Here is a 24,622-nt window from a genome sequence, read left to right as displayed (position 1 = left end):
AACAGCTTGGCTGCCGAATGTCATTGAAAGTGCATTTCTTACATTCCCATCTTGACTTTTTCCCACCCAATTTTGGACACGTAAGTGATGAACATGGAGAGCGGTTCCATAAAGATATTTCTACAATGGAGAACAGATATCAAGGCCGCTGGAATCCCAACATGATGGCGACTACTGCTGGTTTTTGCAACAGGAAAATATGACCGTTCACAAACGCAAAAGCAGAAGCCTGAGGCACTTGTAACAGTTCTGGGCCTCGCTCAAATAAGACTTTTAAACTGAAAAACTAAACTTTTTGAAGTTTTGTTATTCCATTACATTTTCATACACTGTTTACTGCGCAAACTTTGATGTAGATCAGGAAATTACTCAATGCTTTCCAAGTGCTTCATTCATTTAGGCATACTTATTACTTATGCAGAGCAAAAGTTTGTGACGCGTTACAACAATTCTGACTTCTGATTTGTAATCCGCACACTCGGTTTAGTATAGGACAAATGTTTTTTATTTTTTTTTGTTGCATGGTGTAATGAGCTACGGTAACAACTTCCACTCTGCGCGGAGCAATACGATTCCAGATAAGGGTCTCCACTGACGAGTAAGGGGTACATGCCATAGAGGACGATCATGCCTCTGCTACGGGGCCCATGAGAAGGGGCAACAGCTTCCATGCAGTCTGTGTGAAACTGCACTGGGACCCTCACCCCATAGACACAGCAATGTTGGGGTACAACCAGAGGTTCCTGCGGCTCTTCCCTCCTAAAAGAAAAGGTATGAAGAGGGCAGGAAGGATGGAGCCCTCCTAGTTTCGTTTTGGGCACTTTCCTTATGCCCCACCCCCATTTATATACGACCCCAGAACAGACCCCCATCTATAGAGACCCCTAAAGAGGACCCCCCATCTATACTGACCTCAGACCAGACACCAGTCTATAGAGACCTCAGACCAGACACCAGTCTATAGAGACCTCAAAGAAGACTCCCCCACCTATACTGACCCCAGACCAGACACTAATCTATAGAAACGCCAAAGAAGACCCCCATTTATACAGAACCCAAACAAGACCCCTGATCCTATACTGACCTCCCATTTTGGGCAAAAACTGTGCAATACTGAAGGGGGGAGGGGTGCATCAGGCAAAAGCTGGGCCCAAATTCAGTACAAAGCCCCGACCTACCATGGAGCATATACAATACTGGTGTCTTTTGACACAGGAGCCTTAGGGCGGGGGGGGGGGGGGGGGGGGGGGGGGGCTGACTACTATTCCCCTGCATGGTTAAAGGACATCTGGTGGAACATATGGTTAAGCCCCAGACTGTACACCCGGGGGTGACTGCCATGCTCCTCGCATGGTTAGACCCTGGACTGTATGCCCAGGGGTGACTGCTATCCTCCCTGTATGGTTAGGCCCCTGACTGTACACCCTGGGGTGAGCTATACTCCCCGTATGGTTAAGCCCCAGACTGTACACCCTGGGGTGACTGCTATCCTCCCGGCATGGTTAGGCCCTGGACTGTACGCCCTGGGGTGACTGCTATCCTCCCGGCATGGTTAGACCCTGGACTGTATGCCCTGGGGTGACTGCTACCCTCCCGGCATGGTTAGGCCCTGGACTATACGCCCTGGGGTGACTGGTATCCTCCCGGCATGGTTAGGCCCTGGACTATATGCCCTGGGGTGACTGCTATCCTCCCGGCATGGTTAGGCCCTGGACTATACGCCCTGGGGTGACTGCTATCCTCCCGGCATGGTTAGGCCCTGGACTATACTCCCGGGGAGCACGTGTACAGGCTGCTGACCACAGACATCCTATTCCTAACATTCCCGAGCGCAGCGAATCATTTTTCTAGGGCCGAGCGCGGCTTATCCGGGGAGCGCAGAGATTGCGAGCTCTCTCATCCGGCCCCGTAACACCGGCTCAGCGCTGCCTCTGATCTGTATCCATTACTGCCTCTGTATCCATTACTCCCAGTGCCCCTTCTCCGCTATGCCAAGGGAAAGGGGGAGGGGCGTGGGAAAACCGTCAAAAAAACTATGGACCAAGAAATGTATGTAAGGAAATACTGAGGTGTCCTGATGACTTACGGAAAGAGGGAGAGGAGTGCCCTGCGCCTCGGAGGAGACAGGAGCTGGAATTTAGACTACTTTAGACTCTAAAATACAGTGCAGAGCAGTGTCGGACTGGGGTACCCAGGGCCCACCAGTAAAATTCATTCTGGGGTCCACTGTAAGGCTACCTGCATATACTACCCAGTTTTTTATATGGACATAGGCAATGTACTGTATAGCATCTCAGCCGGCCTATCTATATGTCAGTCCACTGTGCCATGTGCCACTGGAGCCGGGGGTAGGGGACTAGGGGCCCACCTTGCTCAGGGGCCCATCGGAGGATTCACCTGTTTCCCTGTGGGCCCAGTCCGAGCTTGGTGCAAAGTACAAAGCATGGAGAAGGGACCAGAGAGCAGCCGGGGCCTTGGACGAGGCAGGAGGTGGACCTCAGACTACCACAGGCTCCAGCAAACAGTGTATCTAAGTTGGAGTCACTGATTGTAGCAATTTCCTCATGTAAAATATATAAAAAACAGCCCGGCAGAGAATAACTGGCAGCAGACATCTAAGAAACTCATCAGACTACACAACATGTATGACAAACTCAGCTCCACTACATCTCACCTCTAATAAATTTGACAAAGCTTAAACTGCCTCATCTAACACACTCGTCTCTGCTCTACTCACCAGCTGATAAACACATCTCTGCGAGCTCAGAATTACTAAGCCTGACAAACCCAGCTCTGCTACCCTGGACAAATTCCGCCCCGAGGTTTTCAATAACTGATAAATCCAGCTCTGCTACGACGGTGTGACAAACCCCAATCTTCTGCAGACACGTCCTCCGGTAACAAATTCCCATTAATTGCCCGGGTAATAAATTTACCCCTGTCCCTGCTCCTCTTGATAAGGAATTTAATATTGAATGAGGTTTTCGCAGCCACAAGTGCGATGTTTCATCTTCCCCTCCGCAGATCAGAGCGGCGGCAGATTTATCGCCCTGCGGGAGTTTTCAGGAAATCAATGGAGGGCGTTTCCGCCTATAAATCTGGAGGAGTTTTTTGGTCTAAGGTGAACGGAGGCGACGCATGCGGAATACGGTGCAGCCCAATCAGCCGAACATTGCAGGGTGCAGTGAAAACTATGCACGTTCAAAGCCCCGTTATATTTGCGCCATTTCAGTGGGAGATGTGGCGTGCAATCCATCGCCCATTAACATCGTAAAAACATTGCGCCAAAAACTTCTGCATTCTTTGGCTTTGTGTTCCGAATGTGAGCACCACAGATATCTGCAGCAATTGTAGTAGGAAACATTGAGCTAGTGCCCTGCCTGGACCTTTCACCTACAGGACCTACATGTGTGAGGGGGTGTGTCTCCATTTGTCTGTTTATAACCAATAGGAAGCAGAAGGGGCGTGGCAACCAGAGAGACTGACAGGCAATGGAAATATCTAGCTAGTGCCCTGCCTGGACCTTCCACTTCCAGGACCTACATGTGTGAGGGGGTGTGTCTCTATTTGTCTGTTTATAACCAATAGGAAGCAGAAGGGGCGTGGCAACCAGAGAGGCTGACAGGCGATGGAAATATCTAGCTAGTGCCCTGCCTGGACCTTTCACCTACAGGACCTACATGTGTGAGGGGGTGTGACTCCATTTGTCTGTTTATAACCAATAGGAAGCAGAAGGGGCGTGGCAACCAGAGAGACTGACAGGCAATGGAAATATCTAGCTAGTGCCCTGCCTGGACCTTCCACTTCCAGGACCTACATGTGTGAGGGGGTGTGTCTCCATTTGTCTGTTTATAACCAATAGGAAGCAGAAGGGGCGTGGCAACCAGAGAGGCTGACAGGCGATGGAAATATCTAGCTAGTGCCCTGCCTGGACCTTCCAGCTCTATGACATCATCATAGACCAACATGTGTGAGTGGGTGACGTGTCTTCATGTGTCTTGGTATGACCAATAGGAAGTGGAATAGGCACAGCAATGAGAGAGAGGCTGACAGGCACATTAGGGAACACACGCATATAATTTCGTGGCTTGCAGGATGAGAGAGGTGACCAGGGGGTTGGTCTGCAGTCCTATCAGAGATTGAGTTTGGCATGCAGAGTCATAATTGTTGGCCATTTTATAGCCACAACGCGTTTCAGGGTAGCACCACTTACTCTGTCCGGTGCAAGACAAAGTCCAATGGATACAAAGTACTTTATTATTGGAAAAGACTCTAACCTAACGCGTTTCAGAACCGATCCAATCCTTCCTTATAGCTGAAGTTGCAACAGACACATAATTCTCATCATTTGTGACTGGCAGACGATGGTTGTTCACATGTGTGTGGCTCGACCTTGTCTTGATCTCCACTACGATTTAGTAGAATGGTCTAAAATGCGTCAGTTTATGGTGTTTTTTAAAGGATTCTTCTGTGTATGGAGCGACTGCTTGTTACAAACACAGACTGGTGGAATGGACTCCGCGCTGAAGAGCTAGCACTCCATCTAACACATGGCCACGCAGTGTTATTGTACAATTAGCGTCAGACAGCACAGGCGCCATAACAGCATCAGGAGCGGCTCTGCAGTTGGCAGGGGTTCTCCAGACAACACAAGGAAGGCTGTGCCCGGCCCCTGGCGCAGGCTGGCATGGCAGAGCTCACTCGCCTTGTTTGTGTGGGGATTACGCAGCAGGATTTATGGGGTGTTACACTGGCTTAATGCACATGTTTGTAAAGCCATATTGATAATTATACATGCCATAAATCTGGCAGGCAGGTCTGCCGAAGGCCCCGGGTGATATATGGCTGCCTGCTAGATACTGAGGCTGCAGATCCATTAACCCTCTCCCCGCTGCGGGACTGACGGAACATGAATCAATCCCACTACATCTCTACGATGCAGCAGAGCTCTCTGAGTACAGATAATGTAGTAGATGTCACCTGCAGTCCTATGTAACTCCACAGATAACACAGTGATAACTCTCTGAGTACAGATAATGTAGTAGATGTCACCTGCAGTCCTATGTAACACCACAGATAACACAGTGATAACTCTCTGAGTACAGATAATGTAGTAGATGTCACCTGCAGTCCTATGTAACTCCACAGATAACACAGTGATAACTCTCTGAGTACAGATAATGTAGTAGATGTCACCTGCAGTCCTATGTAACACCACAGATAACACAGTGATAGCTATCTGTGTACAGATAATGTAGTAGATGTCTCCTGCAGTCCTATGTAACACCACAGTGATAACTCTCTGAGTACAGATAATGTAGATGTCACCTGCAGTCCTATGTAACACCACAGATAACACAGTGATAACTCTGTGAGTACAGATAATGTAGTAGTCACCTGCAGTCCTATGTAACACCACAGATAACACAGTGATAGCTATCTGTGTACAGATAATGTAGTAGATGTCACCTGCAGTCCTATGTAACACCACAGTGATAACTCTCTGAGTACAGATAATGTAGATGTCACCTGCAGTCCTATGTAACACCACAGATAACACAGTGATAACTCTCTGAGTACAGATAATGTAGTAGATGTCACCTGCAGTCCTATGTAACACCACAGATAACACAGTGATAACTCTCTGAGTACAGATAATGTAGTAGATGTCACCTGCAGTCCTATGTAACACCACAGATAACACAGTGATAGCTCTCTGAGTACAGATAATGTAGTGGATGTCACCTGCAGTCCTATGTAACACCACAGATAACACAGTGATAGCTATCTGTGTACAGATAATGTAGTAGATGTCACCTGCAGTCCTATGTAACACCACAGTGATAACTCTCTGAGTACAGATAATGTAGATGTCACCTGCAGTCCTATGTAACACCACAGATAACACAGTGATAACTCTCTGAGTACAGATAATGTAGTAGATGTCACCTGCAGTCCTATGTAACACCACAGATAACACAGTGATAACTTTGAGTACAAATAGTGTAGTAGATGTCACCTGCAGTCCTATGTAACATCACAGATAACACCGTGATAACTCTCTGAGTACAGGAAATGTAGTAGATGTCACCTGCAGTCCTATGTAACACCACAGATAACACAGTGATAACTTTCTGAGTACAAATAGTGTAGTATATGTCACCTGCAGTCCTATGTAACACTGCAGATAACACAGTGATAACTCTCTGAGTACAGATAATGTAGTAGCTGTCACCTGCAGTCCTATGTAACACCACAGATAACACCGTGATAACTCTCTGAGTACAGAAAATGTAGTAGCTGTTACCTGCAGTCCTATGTAACACCACAGATAACACAGTGATAACTTTCTGAGTACAAATAGTGTAGTATATGTCACCTGCAGTCCTATGTAACACCACAAATAACATGGCTCTAGTCCTCTCCGTTATGCCTCATTAGGCAGTAGGGCGACGCAGGACTCGGTCACGATTACCTCACTGTGACCTCCTGCGTCGGATCTCGCAAGATGAGACGATGACGCGGCGTGGGAAGGCACAGTGAGGCGTTTGTGACCGCCTGCGCCGGGATGCCACAAGCTGTGATGGAGAGAGGTAAGTATTTTTTGAAATTTATTTTTTATGTACCCTAACCTAATTGCAGAGGCACTGGGGGCACTATGGGGGTGGGGGAGGAGCAGAAAGAGGAGGAGTACTGACAGTACTGAATGGCATAGTAATAAGAGTGGAGAGGCGGCCATTATATTAATAATAAAGAGGGGCCATTATATTAATAATAAAGAGGGGCCATTATAATATACAGGGGGGATAATATTATGGGGAATGGGGGACTACCTGTCTGTCTCTGTCTGGGGGGCAGCAGGATGAGTTGTTGAGACACCTAAAAAAAAATTCTGTGAAACTCTGCAGAGACGAGAAGCGGCTGAAAGAAGGTGTCATGGCGGTCTTATCTCTGGATGAAGACGTTGAGGAAAGTCTACATCACAGGAGACGTCACTGGATGTAACAGGTGTGGGGCGGTATTATACTGTAATAATAATGTCCATCCACATATCTGTTTCACGGTAGGGTTGGGGGAGGAGATTGAGAATTTGGCGCACACTGCCTCAGCCCGGCCCCAGACTTCAGGTCACACTGTGCGTGTTCTGTATTCTGGGGGCTCACACCCATCTACTACATTATCTGTACTCGGAGAGTTATCACTGTGTTATCTGTGGTGTTACATAGGACTGCAGGTGATATCTACTACATTATCTGTACACAGAGTTATCACTGTGTTATCTGTGGTGTTACATAGGACTGCAGGTGGCATCTACTACATTATCTGTACTCAGAGAGTTATCACTGTGTTATCTGTGGTGTTACATAGGACTGCAGGTGACATCTCCTACATTATCTGTACTCAGAGAGTTATCACTGTGTTATCTGTGGTGTTACATAGGACTGCAGGTGACATCTACTACATTATCTGTACTCAGAGAGTTATCACTGTGTTATCTGTGGTGTTACATAGGACTGCAGGTGACATCTACTACATTATCTGTACACAGAGTTATCACTGTGTTATCTGTGGTGTTACATAGGACTGCAGGTGACATCTACTACATTATCTGTACTCAGAGAGTTATCACTGTGTTATCTGTGGTGTTACACAGGACTGCAGGTTACATCTACTACATTATCTGTACTCAGAGTTATCACTGTGTTATCTGTGGTGTTACATAGGACTGCAGGTGACATCTACTACATTATCTGTACACAGAGAGTTATCACTGTGTTCTCTGTGGTGTTACATAGGACTGCAGGTGACATCTACTACATTATCTGTACACAGTTATCACTGTGTTATCTGTGGTGTTACATAGGACTGCAGGTTACATCTACTACATTATCTGTACTCAGAGTTATCACTGTGTTATCTGTGGTGTTACATAGGACTGCAGGTGACATCTACTACATTATCTGTACTCAGAGAGCTATCACTGTGTTATCTGTGGTGTTACATAGGACTGCAGGTGACATCTACTACCTTATCTGTACTCAGAGAGTTATCACTGTGTTATCTGTGGTGTTACATAGGACTGCAGGTTACATCTACTACATTATCTGTACTCAGAGAGTGATCACTGTGTTATCTGTGGTGTTACATAGGACTGCAGGTGACATCTACTACATTATCTGTACACAGTTATCACTGTGTTATCTGTGGTGTTACATAGGACTGCAGGTGACATCTACTACATTATCTGTACTAAGAGAGTTATCACTGTGTTATCTGTGGTGTTACATAGGACTGCAGGTGACATCTACTACATTATCTGTACTCAGAGAGTTATCACTGTGTTATCTGTGGTGTTACATAGGACTGCAGGTGACATCTACAACATTATCTGTACACAGAGAGTTATCACTGTGTTATCTGTGGTGTTACATAGGACTGCAGGTTACATCTACTACATTATCTGTACTCAGAGAGTTATCACTGTGTTATCTGTGGTGTTACATAGGACTGCAGGTGACATCTACTACATTATCTGTACTCAGATAGTTATTACTGTGTTATCTGTGGTGTTACATAGGACTGCAGGTTACATCTACTACATTATCTGTACTCAGAGAGTTATCACTGTGTAATCTGTGGTGTTACATAGGACTGCAGGTTACATCTACTACATTATCTGTACTCAGAGAGTTATCACTGTGTTATCTGTGGTGTTACATAGGACTGCAGGTGACATCTACTACATTATCTGTACTCAGAGAGTTATCACTGTGTTATCTGTGGTGTTACATAGGACTGCAGGTGACATCTACTACATTATCTGTACTCAGAGAGCTATCACTGTGTTATCTGTGGTGTTACATAGGACTGCAGGTGACATCTACTACATTATCTGTACTCAGAGAGTTATCACTGTGTTATCTGTGGTGTTACATAGGACTGCAGGTGACATCTACTACATTATCTGTACTCAGAGAGTTATCACTGTGTTATCTGTGGTGTTACATAGGACTGCAGGTGACATCTACTACATTATCTGTACTCAGAGAGTTATCACTGTGTTATCTGCAGTGTTACATAGGACTGCAGGTTACATCTACTACATTATCTGTACTAAGAGAGTTATCACTGTGTTATCTGTGGTGTTACATAGGACTGCAGGTGACATCTACTACATTATCTGTACTCAGAGAGTTATCACTGTGTTATCTGTGGTGTTACATAGGACTGCAGGTGACATCTACTACATTATCTGTACTCAGAGAGTGATCACTGTGTTATCTGTGGTGTTACATAGGACTGCATGTGACATCTACTACATTATCTGTACTCAGAGTTATCACTGTGTTATCTGTGGTGTTACATAGGACTGCAGGTGACATCTACTACCTTATCTGTACACAGAGAGTTATCACTGTGTTATCTGTGGTGTTACATAGGACTGCAGGTGACATCTACTACATTATCTGTACACAGAGAGTTATCACTGTGTTATCTGTGGTGTTACATAGGACTGCAGGTGACATCTACTACCTTATCTGTACTCAGAGAGTTATCACTATGTTACCTGTGGTGTTACATAGGACTGCAGGTGACATCTACTACATTATCTGTACTCAGAGAGTTATCACTGTGTTATCTGTGGTGTTACATAGGACTGCAGGTGACATCTACTACATTATCTGTACTCAGAGAGTTATCCCTGTGTTATCTGTGGTGTTACATAGGACTGCAGATGACATCTACTACAATATCTGTACTCAGGTGTCACTGTGTTATCTGTGGAGTTACATAGGACTGCAGGTGACATCTACTACATTATCTGTACACAGAGAGTTATCACTGTGTTATCTGTGGTGTTACATAGGACTGCAGGTTACATCTACTACATTATCTGTACTAAGAGAGTTATCACTGTGTTATCTGTGGTGTTACATAGGACTGCAGGTGACATCTACTACATTATCTGTACTCAGAGAGTTATCACTGTGTTATCTGTGGTGTTACATAGGACTGCAGGTGACATCTACTACATTATCTGTACTCAGAGAGTGATCACTGTGTTATCTGTGGTGTTACATAGGACTGCAGGTGACATCTACTACATTATCTGTACTGAGAGTTATCACTGTGTTATCTGTGGTGTTACATAGGACTGCAGGTGACATCTACTACCTTATCTGTACACAGAGAGTTATCACTGTGTTATCTGTGGTGTTACATAGGACTGCAGGTGACATCTACTACATTATCTGTACACAGAGAGTTATCACTGTGTTATCTGTGGTGTTACATAGGACTGCAGGTGACATCTACTACCTTATCTGAACTCAGAGAGTTATCACTATGTTACCTGTGGTGTTACATAGGACTGCAGGTGACATCTACTACATTATCTGTACTCAGAGAGTTATCACTGTGTTATCTGTGGTGTTACATAGGACTGCAGGTGACATCTACTACATTATCTGTACTCAGGTGTCACTGTGTTATCTGTGGAGTTACATAGGACTGCAGGTGACATCTACTACATTATCTGTACATAGAGAGTTATCACTGTGTTATCTGTGGTGTTACATAGGACTGCAGGTGACATCTACTACATTATCTGTACTCAGAGAGTTATCACTGTGTTATCTGTGGTGTTACATAGGACTGCAGGTGACATCTACAACATTATCTGTACTCAGAGAGTTATCACTGTGTTATCTGTGGTGTTACATAGGACTGCAGGTGACATCTACTACATTATCTGTACACAGAGAGTTATCACTGTGTTATCTGTGGTATTACATAGGACTGCTAGTGATCTACTACAGTATCTGTTAAAAGGGGCGTGCCCGGGGTAGGGGGCGCAATTTTGGGCTTGCCCTGGGTGCTGGCAACTCACGCTACGCCACTGCTCTGAGTACAGATAATGTAGTAGATGTCACCTGCAGTCCTATGCAACACCACAGATAACACAGTGATAACTCTCTGAGTATAGATAATGTAGTAGATGGCACCTGCAGTCCTATGTAACACCACAGATAACACAGTGATAACTCTCTGAGTACAGATAATGTAGTAGATGTCACCTGCAGTCCTATGCAACACCACAGATAACACAGTGATAACTCTCTGAGTACAGATAATGTAGTAGATGTCACCTGCAGTCCTATGTAACACCACAGATAACACAGTGATAACTCTCTGAGTACAGATAATGTAGTAGATGTCACATGCAGTCCTATGTAACACCACAGATAACACAGTGATAACTCTCTGAGTACAGGTAATGTAGTAGATGTCACCTGCAGTCCCATGTAACACCACAGATAACACAGTGATAACTATAGTTTATTCTTTAGACTCTTATGGCATCCAGAGCTGCATTCTAGATTCTGCTTGTTTCCATTGTCCTATAGCTGTTTCTCTGGGCGGCAGGAAGCATGTGATGTGGTACCATGGAGCGGGCAGTATGGGCACTGAGATCAGCCTGGCACTGTGGGTAATATTACAAGGCAGGGAATATGGACTATGGCCTATAATCAGAGGGAAGGCTAGGACTTGTCACAGCACCCCCTGCGCCCGACATGTGCCCCCCACCCCAGATCATCTGTACATGGGGGGCTCACTTTCATCTCAAGCAGCAGAGAAGCGATAATCTCCAGTCGGGATTTTGTAAAATTCAGTAAATTAACATCAAGCTGTTTGATATCTAGAAAATGTGGTTGTCAGGCAGTTGTCAAGCCCCCTCCCCCCTTCGAGCTTTGAGAAATAAATCCGGTATTTCATGTCCTTCAGATGCGAATCTATCACGTAACAGGAAACTCGCAAGAAACAAATAATGTACAAGGTTCTTTGCTTTGATCAGCAGAACCCGAAAGATACAATATCTCCCTGACAGATGCACAAAAAGTGTCTTCTGACACCATCCAGAGAGGAATCTCATTATCACCACGTGCCCTGCATGAGAACGAGGCCGCGCCGCGCTGCCATAATTATGGCAAAACCTTGAATTAATACAGAGCAGACCACAGACAGCTGACGGGTCGGCGGCTCCATGAGCGAGGGCGATCACCTGCCCCACCCCCCCTGCGGAGAGCTAAATGGACTGGGCCAACTAGATACAATGTGGAAACATTTAAAGGTGAACTGCACCTACGTATATATTAAAGGGACCTCATCTCACCTGGTGACCGGCTCCAAAGAAGCCCTTCTGCCGGTCTACACAGGCGTTAGTGGGGTTTGTAGTGTTGGGGGCGCTGGTAATAGTGGTATTGATTAGGCTACTTTCACACTGGCATTTATTGCAGATCCGTCATGGATCTTCAAAAACGCTTCCGTTACCATAATACAACCGCATGCATCCGTCATGAACAGATCCGGTTGTATTATGTCTTCTAGTCTTCTATAGCCAAAACGGATCCATCATTAACACCATTGAAAGTCAATTGTGTCAGCGAAAACGGATCCGTCCCCATTGACTTACATTGTGTGTGTCAGAACGGATCCGTCTTCCTCCGCACCACATCGCGGACAGAAAAACGCTGCTTGCAGCGTTATCCTGTCCGCGGTGGGGACGCAACCAAAAGGAATGGAATGCATCTTGGAGCGCTCCGTTTTGTTCAGTTCAGTTTTGTCCCCATTGACAATGAACGGGGACAAAACTGAAGCGTTTTCTTCCGCTATTGAGATCCTATGACAGATCTCAATAGCGGAATTGAAAATGCTAATGTGAAAGTAGCCTTAGGCCCCGCGCAGATGAGCGTGAGCGGAATAGGTCCGGATGCGTTCAGTGAAAAATGCGCGATTTCACAAGCTAGTTCATTCAGTTTTGTCTGCGATCGCGTTTAGTTGTTCCGTTTTTATTGCGCAGGTGCAATGCGATTTAATGTGTTTTGCACGCGCGTGATAAAAAACTGAATGTTTACAAACAACATCTCCTAGCAACCATCAGTGAAAAACGCATCACACCCGCACTTGCTTCCGGATGCGATTTTCACACAGCTCCAGTCACTTTTTTGGGGCCAGAGTTGTGTGAAAATCGCTGAATATAGAACATGCTGCAATTTTCACGCAACGCACAAGTGATGCGTGAAAACCAACGCTCATGTGCACAGACCCATTGAAATGTATTCAGTCCGGATTCCGTGCGGGTGCAGTGCGTTCGCATCAAGCATTGCGCCCGCGCGGAATACTCGCTCGAGTGAAAGGGGCCTTATTCTGGTGTTGGTTGTGTTAATGATAGTGCTCATGTTGGCGATGGTATTCACAGTGTTGTTTTTTTATCGTGGTGACGTTGGTGGTGGTATTGGTTGTATTTGTGGTGCTGGTATTGATGATTATTTTGACAATAGTGTTGGTTTTGATTTTGGTTATGTTGGATAAAGTGATCATGGTGTCACTGGCGTTGATATTGGTATTGCTTTGTGGATATTGTGGCTGTGCTGTTGATTGTCGTGTTGCCGGTGGTATTTATTGTGGTGGTGTTATTGTGTTGATTGTGGCATTAATGGAGGTGGTGGTGGTGGTGTTAATTATTATTTTGGCCTTGTGTTGATCATGCTGATGTTGATATTGGTCATGATTCTGGTTGTGGTGTTTAACATGGTGTTGTCATTGATTATGATGTTGGTGTTATTTGTTGTGGTAGTGTTGTTGGTGCTGGGGTTGATCATGGTGTTATTGCTGGTGCAATGTTGATCATGGTGGTGGTGTTGGCGATGATCATGGTGTTGGTGTTGATGATCATGATGTTTTTGGTGATGATCAGGGTGGTGTTGATCAAGTTTTTGGTTGTGATGTTGGTCATAGTGTTTGTGGTGGTGTTATTTATGTTGTTGGTAGTGATGTTGATCATGGTGGTGTTGGTGGTGGTTGTTGATAATGATTTTGGTGGTGATGTTGGTGGTATTGATTATGATGTTGGAGTTATTTGTTGTGGTAGTGTTGTTGGTGCTGGGGTTGATCATGGTGTTATTGCTGGTGCAATGTTGATCATGGTGGTGGTGTTGGTGCTGATGATCATGATGTTTTTGGTGATGATCAGGGTGGTGTTGATCAAGTTTTTGGTTGTGATGTTGGTCATAGTGTTTGTGGTGGTGTTATTTATGGTGTTGGTAGTGATGTTGATCGTGGTGGTGTTGGTGGTGGTTGTTGAGAATGATTTTGGTGGTGATGTTGGTGGTATTGATTATGATGTTGGAGTTATTTGTTGTGGTAGTGTTGTTGGTGTTGATCATGATGTTATTTTGTTGATGTTGTTGGTTATGGTGTTGTTGTTGGTGTTGATCATCGTGTGGGGATGTTGATCATAGTGTTGTTTTTGGTGTTGATCATGGTGTTGATGTTAGTGTTGATCAGGGTGGTGTTGATCAGGGTGGTGTTGTTGTACTGATTATGATGCTGGTGTTGGTATCAATTCTAGTGCTGGTGTTCATCATGGCAGGGGTGTTGATCATGGTGTTGTTTGTGTTGATCATGGTTTAGCTGGTGGTTGTGTTGACTATGATGCTGGTGTTATTTGTTGTAGTAGCTTTGTTGTTGGTGGTGTTGGTATCAATTGTAATGCTGTTGTTCATCATGGTGGTGGTATTGACCACAGTGTTGATTACAGTATTGGTGGTGGTGGTATTGATTTTGAGGTTGGTGTTATTTGTTTCTGGTGGTGTTAATGTTGGTATCTAGTCTAATGTCTAGTGCTGGTGTTCATCATGACGGTGGTGTTGTTGGTCTTAGGACTTTAGCCGATGCTTATTAGTATGGAAATGTTTAGCTTCTAGGGGTGCATTTCCACATCAATCTTCTATGGGCCATGATATCTAGAAGTGAAGGCAAGAAGCAGAGGACGTTCTACCAGGGGCTTCAGCAGATCCATCAGACTGGAGACAGCACTTCTGGGATGGAACCATCACTTCCCGATTATCACAAATGACACAAATGTTTCAATAAACATCCTGGGCCGATTGTAATGGGAGGAAGTAGCCGGAGGGCTTTATTTATGTCAGAGTCACATTGTGTCCCTTAAATTACAAGGTATTATCTGGCTGAGGTTCCAGGCTGTGACTGTGGGTCACGGATAATGCGTTTCTGGTGAATGTTGCTGTCATTCCTGAGCGATCAAGGGAAATATAAACCACAAACTCACATCTTTAAGAGCTGGAAAATTCAATTTTGCTCCCCCAGCACCGAGGCGGCTGCTCAGACTTGTGAAATTGTGTTTAATAAAAGCTTTGATGACTAAGGGAACGGCGTCAGCTCCCACATAGCACCTTGGGGCTCCTCACCATGTTCTGCCTGACTCATAACTATGCAGCTACACATGTTACAAAAATACGGTCCCTGACCTTCCCTCCACTCAGGACTAAGCAGAAAAAACACAGCCATCCACTTTTATTAGAGATGGTAGCAATGGCTTCTGGTGATATGAAGGCAGCTGCTACTGATGGCTGCCATTATAATGCCCACAGGGGTTGTCACCCAGCTGTCCCCTGACTCTGAATGACATAGGGACTTACATCATTGTACAGGGTAAGGGTCCATTCACACATCTGCAAATCTGTTTGCATCCGTTCCGCAATATCAGGAACGGGTGCGGACCCATTCATTCCTTATGGGGCTGGAAGAGATGTGGAGAGCACACTATGTGCTCTCTCCGCATTTCCGGAGCGCGGCCCCGAACTTCCGGGCCGTTGCTCTGCGAAAAAATAGAACATGTCCTATTCTTGTCCACAATTGCAGACAAGAATAGGCAGTTCTATGGGGGTGCCGGCCGGGTATATTGCTGATCCCCAATACACTACAGACGTGTGAATGGACTCTAACAGTTTTCTTCTCACTTGCTCTGTCTGCATGTCAGTCTCCACTGTAGTTCTGACATTAAATTTATGAACAAGGACTCATACATAAAACCCTAAGGCCTCATGCACACGACAGTTGTTTTTCTCGGCCTCCATTCCGGGTTTTTTGTTTGCGGATAGGATGGGGACCCATTAATTTCAATGGGTCAACAAAAAAATGCTGATAGTTCATCTGTTTGTGTTCCGCGTCCGTTGTCCGTGTTTCCATTCAGCAAAAAAAATAGTGCATGTCCTACTTTTTTCACATTTGCGGACAAGGACAAGCATTTATTACAAGGGATCTGTGGAAAAAAATGGATCCTCCCCAAAAAAACGGATTCCGTATCCAGTTTTTTTAGCGGACGCACAATTTGCGGACGCAAAAAACAACTGTCGTGTGCATGAGGCCTAAAGCTCAAATCACACATGTAGTTTTTGATGTGGCTTTTTGTACCGTAGCCAAATGTGGGTTCAAAAGGAATGAGAACTATAATTGAAAGACATGGACTTCTCCTTAGTGTCGGATCTGCTCAGTTTTGGCTCAAAAAAGTACCAAAAGCTCCCTGTGTGATTCCACCCTCCAGGGTATGCTGCAGGTTTGTACCAGAAGCAGTGGCGTACATGGAGACGTAAGGGCCCCACAGCAAGGATCAAACTGGGGCCCCCACACAGGACAGAAGGGTTTTTGCCTAAACCCCTTTCAATGACCCTTGGGCCATTTTTTCCACTGCCACTTTTGTTGTCACCCGCAGTAGAAGAGGAGATGATCCCAACTGGGCCCCCTCTTGCCCAGGGCCCCATAGCAGGGGCATGGTAGTTACGCCCCTGTGCAGAAGTAATCTGAACATTCCCAAAGAAGATGAACTCCGTGACTCACATTTAGCTGCAGCTCGTCGGTCCACTGTCCAATCAGCCGGTATCCGGGCGCAGTGCGATTTCCCATCTGGAACTGGAAGATGTCGTATCGGCCCAGAGCATCTCCATTCTTATTGAACATCACTGGGGTCCCAGCGCTTCCTGTGATGGAAAGAGACAACGGTCACACGAGGAATATGATGTCCTTATCTCTTCCCATCTGTCTCTGGGAAATTTGGTGCCACCCAATCTGGCCTCCATTCCTGCATCCAATAGGGTCGCTGTCACCCAGCTTTCCTAAAGTCCTGAATGAGAAATTAACGTGGGATGTGTCGCTGCACAACTAGGCAGATTAACCCTTCAAGACTCGAGAAAAGCTGGGAAGGCTGGAACAGGTGCCATACTGATTGTCACCAAAGATGAAGAAAGGGGCCCCATGGAGAAGATTGAAATGAGGCCCCTTCTAGTGCTGGTTGACATAAAGGGGTATTTCCTCTATAAGTGTACAATAGATGAAGGTCCCACCACTAGGACCCTACCTATCTCTAGACTAGATGTACCCTAACGCTGTCTCACCAGGTGGCACATGCAGCTTCTGTAATCCAGGCCGCCTGACGGGCATTCCCTTGTTTCCCTGGGCATGCAGAGGCTTTCGCAACATGTCCGTTGCACTCATAGAAATCCATTGAATTGTAAAACCTGTCTGTCTCAATGTAACCGGGGCCAACTTTGGAGTCATTTCCAACCGTCGACAGAACTGGGATCCAGCCAACTGATCTGCGGAAGTGTAACTCGAGGTGAGAAAAGTGTCCGGACCAGCCCCAGCTCTGGCACTGCCTATGGTAGCACTAGTTACATTCTACTCTTTCACTTGTTACATTGTATCGTTGTTTGCCCTTCTCATAAACAATGGGCTAAATAGCGAGCGCTGATGGAAGCCTTATTTTCTCCATCAAACTTAGACCGCTGTGTTCCGAAAAAAAACTCACATTATCCCTCAAGGATATAAAAGACCCCAAATCAGGTCACTATTTCCTTGTCGTGGGCCCTATTAGTCGCAGCAGGCCACGCATTTACACGCCATACATTAGGGGCTCTCCCATCGATGCCACTTGGCTTCTTCTTGTCTCCTACAAGGTTTATGCCCGCTGCCCCGCAGTGCGGGATTCTCTGGAGCTCCAGAGTCTTATTATTTCTTTTTTTTCAGCCGCCCAATGATTTCTTTAATAATTCTCTCCATTTCCTGCGAACTATAATTGAGCTCATTTCGGTAATTTGGACAGTATTGTGCGCTGGAGGCAGACAGGCCTATTCTGGATAAAACACGGACAAGGTTTCATGTCCCGCTGCTAATTCCTTGTGTCATAGGGGGGGGAAAAAAGCAGCTCTAATTATTCGGCAATTTCGTCGCACATTTCCAGTACTTTTTCTTACGCTTCTCAACTGATATGAAAGGATCCAACCGAGGAGTTAAATTAATTTGTTCATAGAAAAAAAATATCAGGAGCAGAATTTGGATTTGTCTCGAGAACAGAACGGGAGACTCTGTTTCATCTTCCCTCTGGCGAGACCTTGTAGGCTGTAATTATTCAGAGGAGTAAAACACACGCATTAGGGCTCATGCACACGGCCGTTTGTGCACCGCATCGCGGGTGTGGATCCATTCGCTTGGATGGGTCCGCAATATGGAAGGTGCGGTTCGGAACGGAGGCAGGGAAGCACTACAGAGCGCTTCCTCGGGGTTTCTGTCCATGACTCTGCACCACAAAAAAGGAGTGAACGCACGGACCATCAGATGCTGATTGAGGACCCCATTCAAGTGAATGGGTCCTGCATAGGGAGGGCCTACGGTCAGTGCCCTTGCATTGTGGACCGCAATTTGCGGTCTGCGGCACAGGCTCAGCTGGAACGCGTTCGCGTGCATGAGCCCTCAGGCGTAACCGTAAATATGAGCGCAAGGAATGAGAGCTGGGACGTGTGGCTGGGATATATTATTAGTCCAAAGATAACCTCAAAGATTCCATAGGTTTGCACTGAAATCCACGTGGACAATTTGCAGTGTGAACATAGCCCGAGGGTAGGTTCACATGGCAGATTTTGACCGTGTCAAACTCTTCTGCCTATCCCATGGCAGAAAGGCAAAAACAGGACACATAGAATCATACAGTAAATGGCGCTCTTAGGCCTCTTTCACACGGGCGTCGTGTGTGAGGGCCGGATAGGATGCGTGTGCGTCGTGGAAAAATGCGCTATTTTTTTGTGAGTGCAAAGCGTTTTAATGCGTTTTGCACGCGCGTGAGAAAAATCGCCATGTTTGGTACATCAGACTTCTTCACTGAAGTTCGGCTTTGGGATCGGTGTTGTGTAGATTTTATTATTTTCCCTTATAACATGGCTATAGGGGAAAATAATAGCATTCTTAATACAGAATGCTTAGTACAATAGGGCTGGAGGGGTTAAAAAATAAAAAAAAATAATTAAACTCACCTTATCCACTTGTTCGCGCAGCCCGGCTCATCTTCTTTCTTCTTCTTTGATGACCTGAGAGGAAAAGGACCTTTGGTGACGTCACTACGCTCATCACATGGTCCATCACATGGTACATCACTGTGGTCATGTACCATGTGATGAGCGTAGTGACGTCACCAAAGGTCCTTTTCCTCTCAGGTCATCAAAGAAGAAGAAAGAAGGCGAGCCGGGCTGCGCGAACAAGTGGATAAGGTGAGTTTAATTTTTTTATTTTATTTTTTTAACCCCTCCAGTGCTATTGTACTATGCATTCTGTATTCAGAATGCTATTATTTTCCCTTATTACCATGTTATAAGGGAAAATAATAAAGATCGGGTCCCCATCCCGATTGTCTCCTAGCAACCATGCGTAAAAATCGCACCACATCCGCATTTGCTTGCGGATGCTTGCGATTTTCACGCAGCCCCATTCACTTCTATGGGGCCTGCGTTGTGTGATAAACGCACAATATAGAGCATGCTGCGATTTTCACGCAACGCACAAGTGATGCGTGAAAATCACCGCTCATGTGCACAGCCCCATAGAAATGAACGGGTCCGGAGTCAGTGCGGGTGCAATGCGTTCACCTCACGCATTGCACCCGCGCAGAAAACTCGCCCGTGTGAAAGAGGCCTTAAACAAGTCCCAGTAAGTCCTCGAGAAATGGAGTAAGAAAAAACAAACCTCAATAACAGCCGGACTCGGAGCAAGAAGCCCTGATTAGGCCATTTGCACACGAACGTTGTGTGCCCGTGGCCGTATTACGGATGCGGACCCGTTCACTTGAATGGTTCCGCAATCACGGAGATGCGGAAGGGGAGTACGGATCAGAACCCCACGGTAGCACTACGGAGTGCTTCCCTGGTGTTTCTGTCCGTGCCTCCGCACCGCAAAAAAATAGAACTTGACTGATCACGGACCCAAATTGCGGTCCCCAATGCACGGAACTGATGCACAACGTCCGGGTGCAAGAGGCCTCACAGGTGACGTCTATTTAAATATTGGTAATAAAATAGGCTTCCGAATTGTCCAGATCTCACCAAATCGGGTTCTGTGGTAAGTTTCCAGTAAGCCGTGCGCAGTCCAAGCAGCCAGCTGTACAATACAGGATCGTTCCTCTATTATTCCTCCTGGCGATTTGTCTGCAAGTGGTGCAATGAAGCGCCACCGCAGATACCAGGTTCCTTTGTGGGAAGCAGGAGAGTGCTGTATATAGATGGGACACAGAAGACACGCACCACGGGTAGGATCGATGGTGCTTTAAAAATTGTATTCAGCATATAACGCTCACTGTGTCCGACCGGTTTCGCCGTGCAGCCGTCTCAATGTCATTAACGGCAATTCATACGTCTATTTTAATACCAATATTTAAATAGACTTCCCCTGTCAAGTAATCAGGATTTCTTGCTCCGAGTTCGGCTATTATTGATGTTCATGGCAGCGGTTCCTGCAGTGTCCTGCTCTCGGATCTGAACCACGAGCAGGCTCCCGCTGCGCCCCTCCGAGGTGTCTGCGCTGTAACCGCGCCAAGCATGCAAACAGAAAGCTGCATGCGAAAAATTCTTAGCCGCATGAACTGTGGTGCGGCCTCCCATTAAAAACAACCGGAGGCAGTTTTAGCACAGATTCGGAACGGTTTTCTGCAGTGAACGGCCTGAATTTCCAATGCGCGTTTCTGCAGCAAAATCCTTGTTGAATCCGCAGCAATTTGCACCTGTTTTATGTGGATTTTTGCGGATGTGCGCCCTATGCATTCTATGGGTGAAATCCTCAGCCTAGTTCACACGACCGTATGGCTTCTATAGTTTTTTGCGGTCCGTATTTAACGGATCCCTTGTTCCGTTTTTGAGTTCCGTTGTGTTTCCGTTTCTGTTCCGTTTTTCCGTTCCGTTTTTCCGTATGGCATATACAGTATAAAGTAATTACATAGAAAAAATTGGGCTGGGCATAACATTTTCAATAGATGGTTCCGCAAAAACGGAACGGATACGGAAGACATACAGATGCATTTCCGTATGTGTTCTGTTTTTTTTTGCGGACCCATTGACTTCAATGGAGCCACGGAACGTGATTTGCGGGCAATAATAGGACATGTTCTATCTTTCAACAGAACAGAAAAATGGAAATACGGAAACTGAATACTTACGGAACACATTCCGTTTTTAATGCGGAACCATTGAAATGAATGGTTCTGTATACGGACCGTACGGAACACAAAAAAACGACCCGTACACTCGCAAAAAAAACGATCGTGTGAACTAGGCCTTAACATTAGAGCAACAAAATCCCATAGCTAAATGCCCTTAGCGCGCCTTCACATGTGAATTTGGTTTGGCGTTCCATTGCCTTAAAAAATGGCCTAAAAATCGCCTGCAGTTTTTTGCGTTTTATGTGAATTTTTTTTTTTTTTGGGGGGGGAGGCATTTTTTTCTTCACCAGTAGTTTTACAATACCTTTCTATAAGGCCTCTTGTACATGACCGTATGGCTTTTTCAGTATTTTGCGGTCCGCCTGATAGAACAGTACTATCCTTGTCCGTTATGCACAATAATAGGACATGTTCTATCTTTGAACGGAAAAACGGAAATGCGGAAACGGAAGGCATACGGAGTGCCTTCTGTTTTTTTGCGGATCCACTGAAATGAATGGTTCCGTATACGGAATGCAAAAAATAGAATGTAAACGGAAAAAAAAAAAGGCCTATAAATTCTACAATATGCTGCAAACAAAAAACCACGCCAAAATGAAAAACGCTCCACCATCAAAGAAACGCTTGAGTGTCCTGCACTACAAAATTCCTATAGACTTTCAGCTTAAATCTGGAATTCGTATTTTTGCCACAAAAAGTAAAAAAATTGCACCACAAATGTATGCAAAAAAAAGTGTGAAATACACAAAAGTCAACAAAAACACCATAAAAAAATCGATGTGCGAGCACGGCCTTGCACTGGGAGCACCTGTTGCTCCTTAGAAAGCTCATTCATTTTGGCCTACAATTATATTCTGAAAACAGGGTGGACTTTTTAGATTTTTTCTGCTGCTCCTTGGTCTGTGTGTGGCCTTGACGGTCGTTAGCCAATGATTAGTCATTACTGATGGAGTTGCCCTTTAAATACAGAGGCTCAGCATCTGTCTAGCTGCCTGGTGTCACCTCAATGGATCTCCATGCTATAGGTGGAACCGGTGTCCTCAGCGTCTATAGACCAGGAGAGCTGGCGGTGCCTACAGCTAATGAATGCTGACACTTTGGGTCCTTGGGTTTGGCACAAAGATCCGCTAAATACTTTCCATTATTTACAGAGTTTAGTTTATGTCTTATACTCCATTCACATCCAAAGCTGGATGCATGGGAGAGAAGAGCTGGGGGCCAATCTCACCTGCTAAGCCTGAATGTTCCAGAGCATTACTGGAGTTATGACACAGTGGACAGCGATAGATGGTGGGGGGTTACGGCAGTGGAGTTTTGAAGGGTGCATAGACAGTTTTTGGGGGCCGGATGTGTTTTTGTAACGACATAAGGATAGTAACAATACAGATGAAAACCTCTCACCATTGAAGCTGACATTGCGGATGTATTTCAGAAGTTTCTTCCCCACCAGAGGGTCCACTGCTGGACAAAGACCAGAAGAACCAGGACACAGAGCCTTTATCATGTTGTGCAGGGCGTGAGCCATCGCATACACCGCGTCCACCACAAACTGAACCCTACCGTCCTGCTCGTAGGGGGAGTCCTGCCCAATGCGCTCCTGACCTGCGGGAAATGTAGACAACCATGGTGAGACTACTCAATGTGGACAACTCGGACCAAAGATGAGTGGGACAAAATCCCCAAATGTACAACTGATACCCTACAAGTAAGGTTCTGCGCACCTCCCACAGATGCCCCCTAGACTGCCAGTCTCACCTATGTGCCAGCACTGTGGATAAGCAGTCTATTGTTCTGTGACTACTTCTGGACATATAGATACATGTTCACAAAAGTAGTCACCAAGACAAAAGATTGCTAGGCAATCTGCAGAACCCCCTAGGGGGAGGGACACGGGGCTTGTACTTTCTGAGAACTGTTACATTGTATCATTTGAATACATTATCTTTATTTCATCTGTATCCGGAGCATTTCTTTTCTGCTCACGTTGTTGGGCAGTCTGGTGACTGGCACAGGGGTAAGACACGATTTTCGTAATTTTTGTAAGATATTCAGTTCTTCAAAGAAAGATTTCATTTCTTGCTATAATTTTATTTTTTTTATCCTCGGGATGAGAGTGAAAGATAAGAAATACATGCTAATGGTCCTAACACAGAGTGTCAGCTCCTCATTGTTCTATCTGAGGCTCCATCTCCGCTTTCATCTCTGTTTCCTGTCTCTTTTTTGGAGTCTCATCTGGCGCTGGTCCAAGGAGAACCTTGCAAAATGTCCTTCACGGAGCATCAGACCATGAAAATCCCAATAACGTGGAAATGTGTTAGTATTTTCTCAAATATTTATTTCCTTCTCTCTGTAGGAAGCCTTCATATCAATGGCTGGAGCGTGTTTGTGAGCTGTACTAATGTTTATCCAGAGAGATAGACAGACAAACAGATAGATGTAAAAAGAGACAGGAATATAGAGATAGATACAGTGACTTGCAAAAGTATTCACCCCCTCTTGACTTTTTTCATATTTTGTTACATTACAGCCTTAAATTCAGTGTTTTGTTAATCTGAATTGTATGTGATGGATTAGAACACAATAGTCTAAGTTGGTGAAGTGAAATGAGAAAAATATATAAATAAAACTATTGTTTAGAAATAGAAAACCAAAAATTGGCATGTGCGTATGTATTCACCCCCCATGTGCATATGTATTCACATAATTAGTGAGATGATGTCACTTGTGTGCAATCTAAGTGTCACATGATCTGTCATTACATATACACACCAGAGGCTGCATCACCTAAGCAAGAGGCATCACTAGTGAAACACTGCCAGGGGAAGATAACATATGAGGAGGGGGTTCGGTAGGGGAAGGAGATGAACTAAATAAATAAATACATTTTTAAAATTTCCCCTTTCAGAAGGAGCAAGCGGCAGGCAAAGGGAGGGGGGGGGAATGGGATTTTGTATACAATGTAAGATAAAATTGACTGTTGAAATTTTTGCAATGGTTGTAAAAATGTAATAAAGATTTACTTATAAAAATAAATAAATGAAACACTGCCATGAAGACCAAGGAACTCTCCAAACAAGTAAGGGACAATGTTGTGGAGAAGGACAAGTCAGGGTTAGGTCATAAAAAAATATCCAAATCTTTCATGATCCCCAGGAGCGCCATCAAATCTATCATAACCAAATGGAAAGAACACGGCACAACAGCAAACCTGACAAGAGACGGCCGCCCACCAAAACCCCCGGACCGGGCAAGGAGGGCATTAATCAGAGAGGCAGCACAGAGACC

The 24,622-nt window shown here is 45.3% G+C and overlaps 1 protein-coding gene across 1 annotated transcript in view; it reads right to left on the bottom strand.

Moving 5' to 3' along the window:
• The window catches only part of GRM7 (glutamate metabotropic receptor 7), a 349,469-nt gene that overhangs the window by 108,076 nt on the left and 216,771 nt on the right, over nt 1–24,622 (bottom strand). The window contains exons 6-7 of the mRNA XM_040408112.1: nt 22,739–22,939; nt 16,702–16,841 (exon numbers count right to left, since the gene is read on the bottom strand). Coding sequence (XP_040264046.1) covers nt 16,702–16,841; nt 22,739–22,939 — 341 coding nt within the window. The remainder of the gene's footprint in view (nt 1–16,701; nt 16,842–22,738; nt 22,940–24,622) is intronic.

Source organism: Bufo bufo, chromosome 9, assembly GCF_905171765.1.
Source record: "Bufo bufo chromosome 9, aBufBuf1.1, whole genome shotgun sequence".
NCBI classification, from domain to species: domain Eukaryota; kingdom Metazoa; phylum Chordata; class Amphibia; order Anura; family Bufonidae; genus Bufo; species Bufo bufo.
The sequence above is the reverse complement of the archived record's forward strand: the minus strand, read 5'-3'. Positions and strand labels throughout refer to the sequence as shown.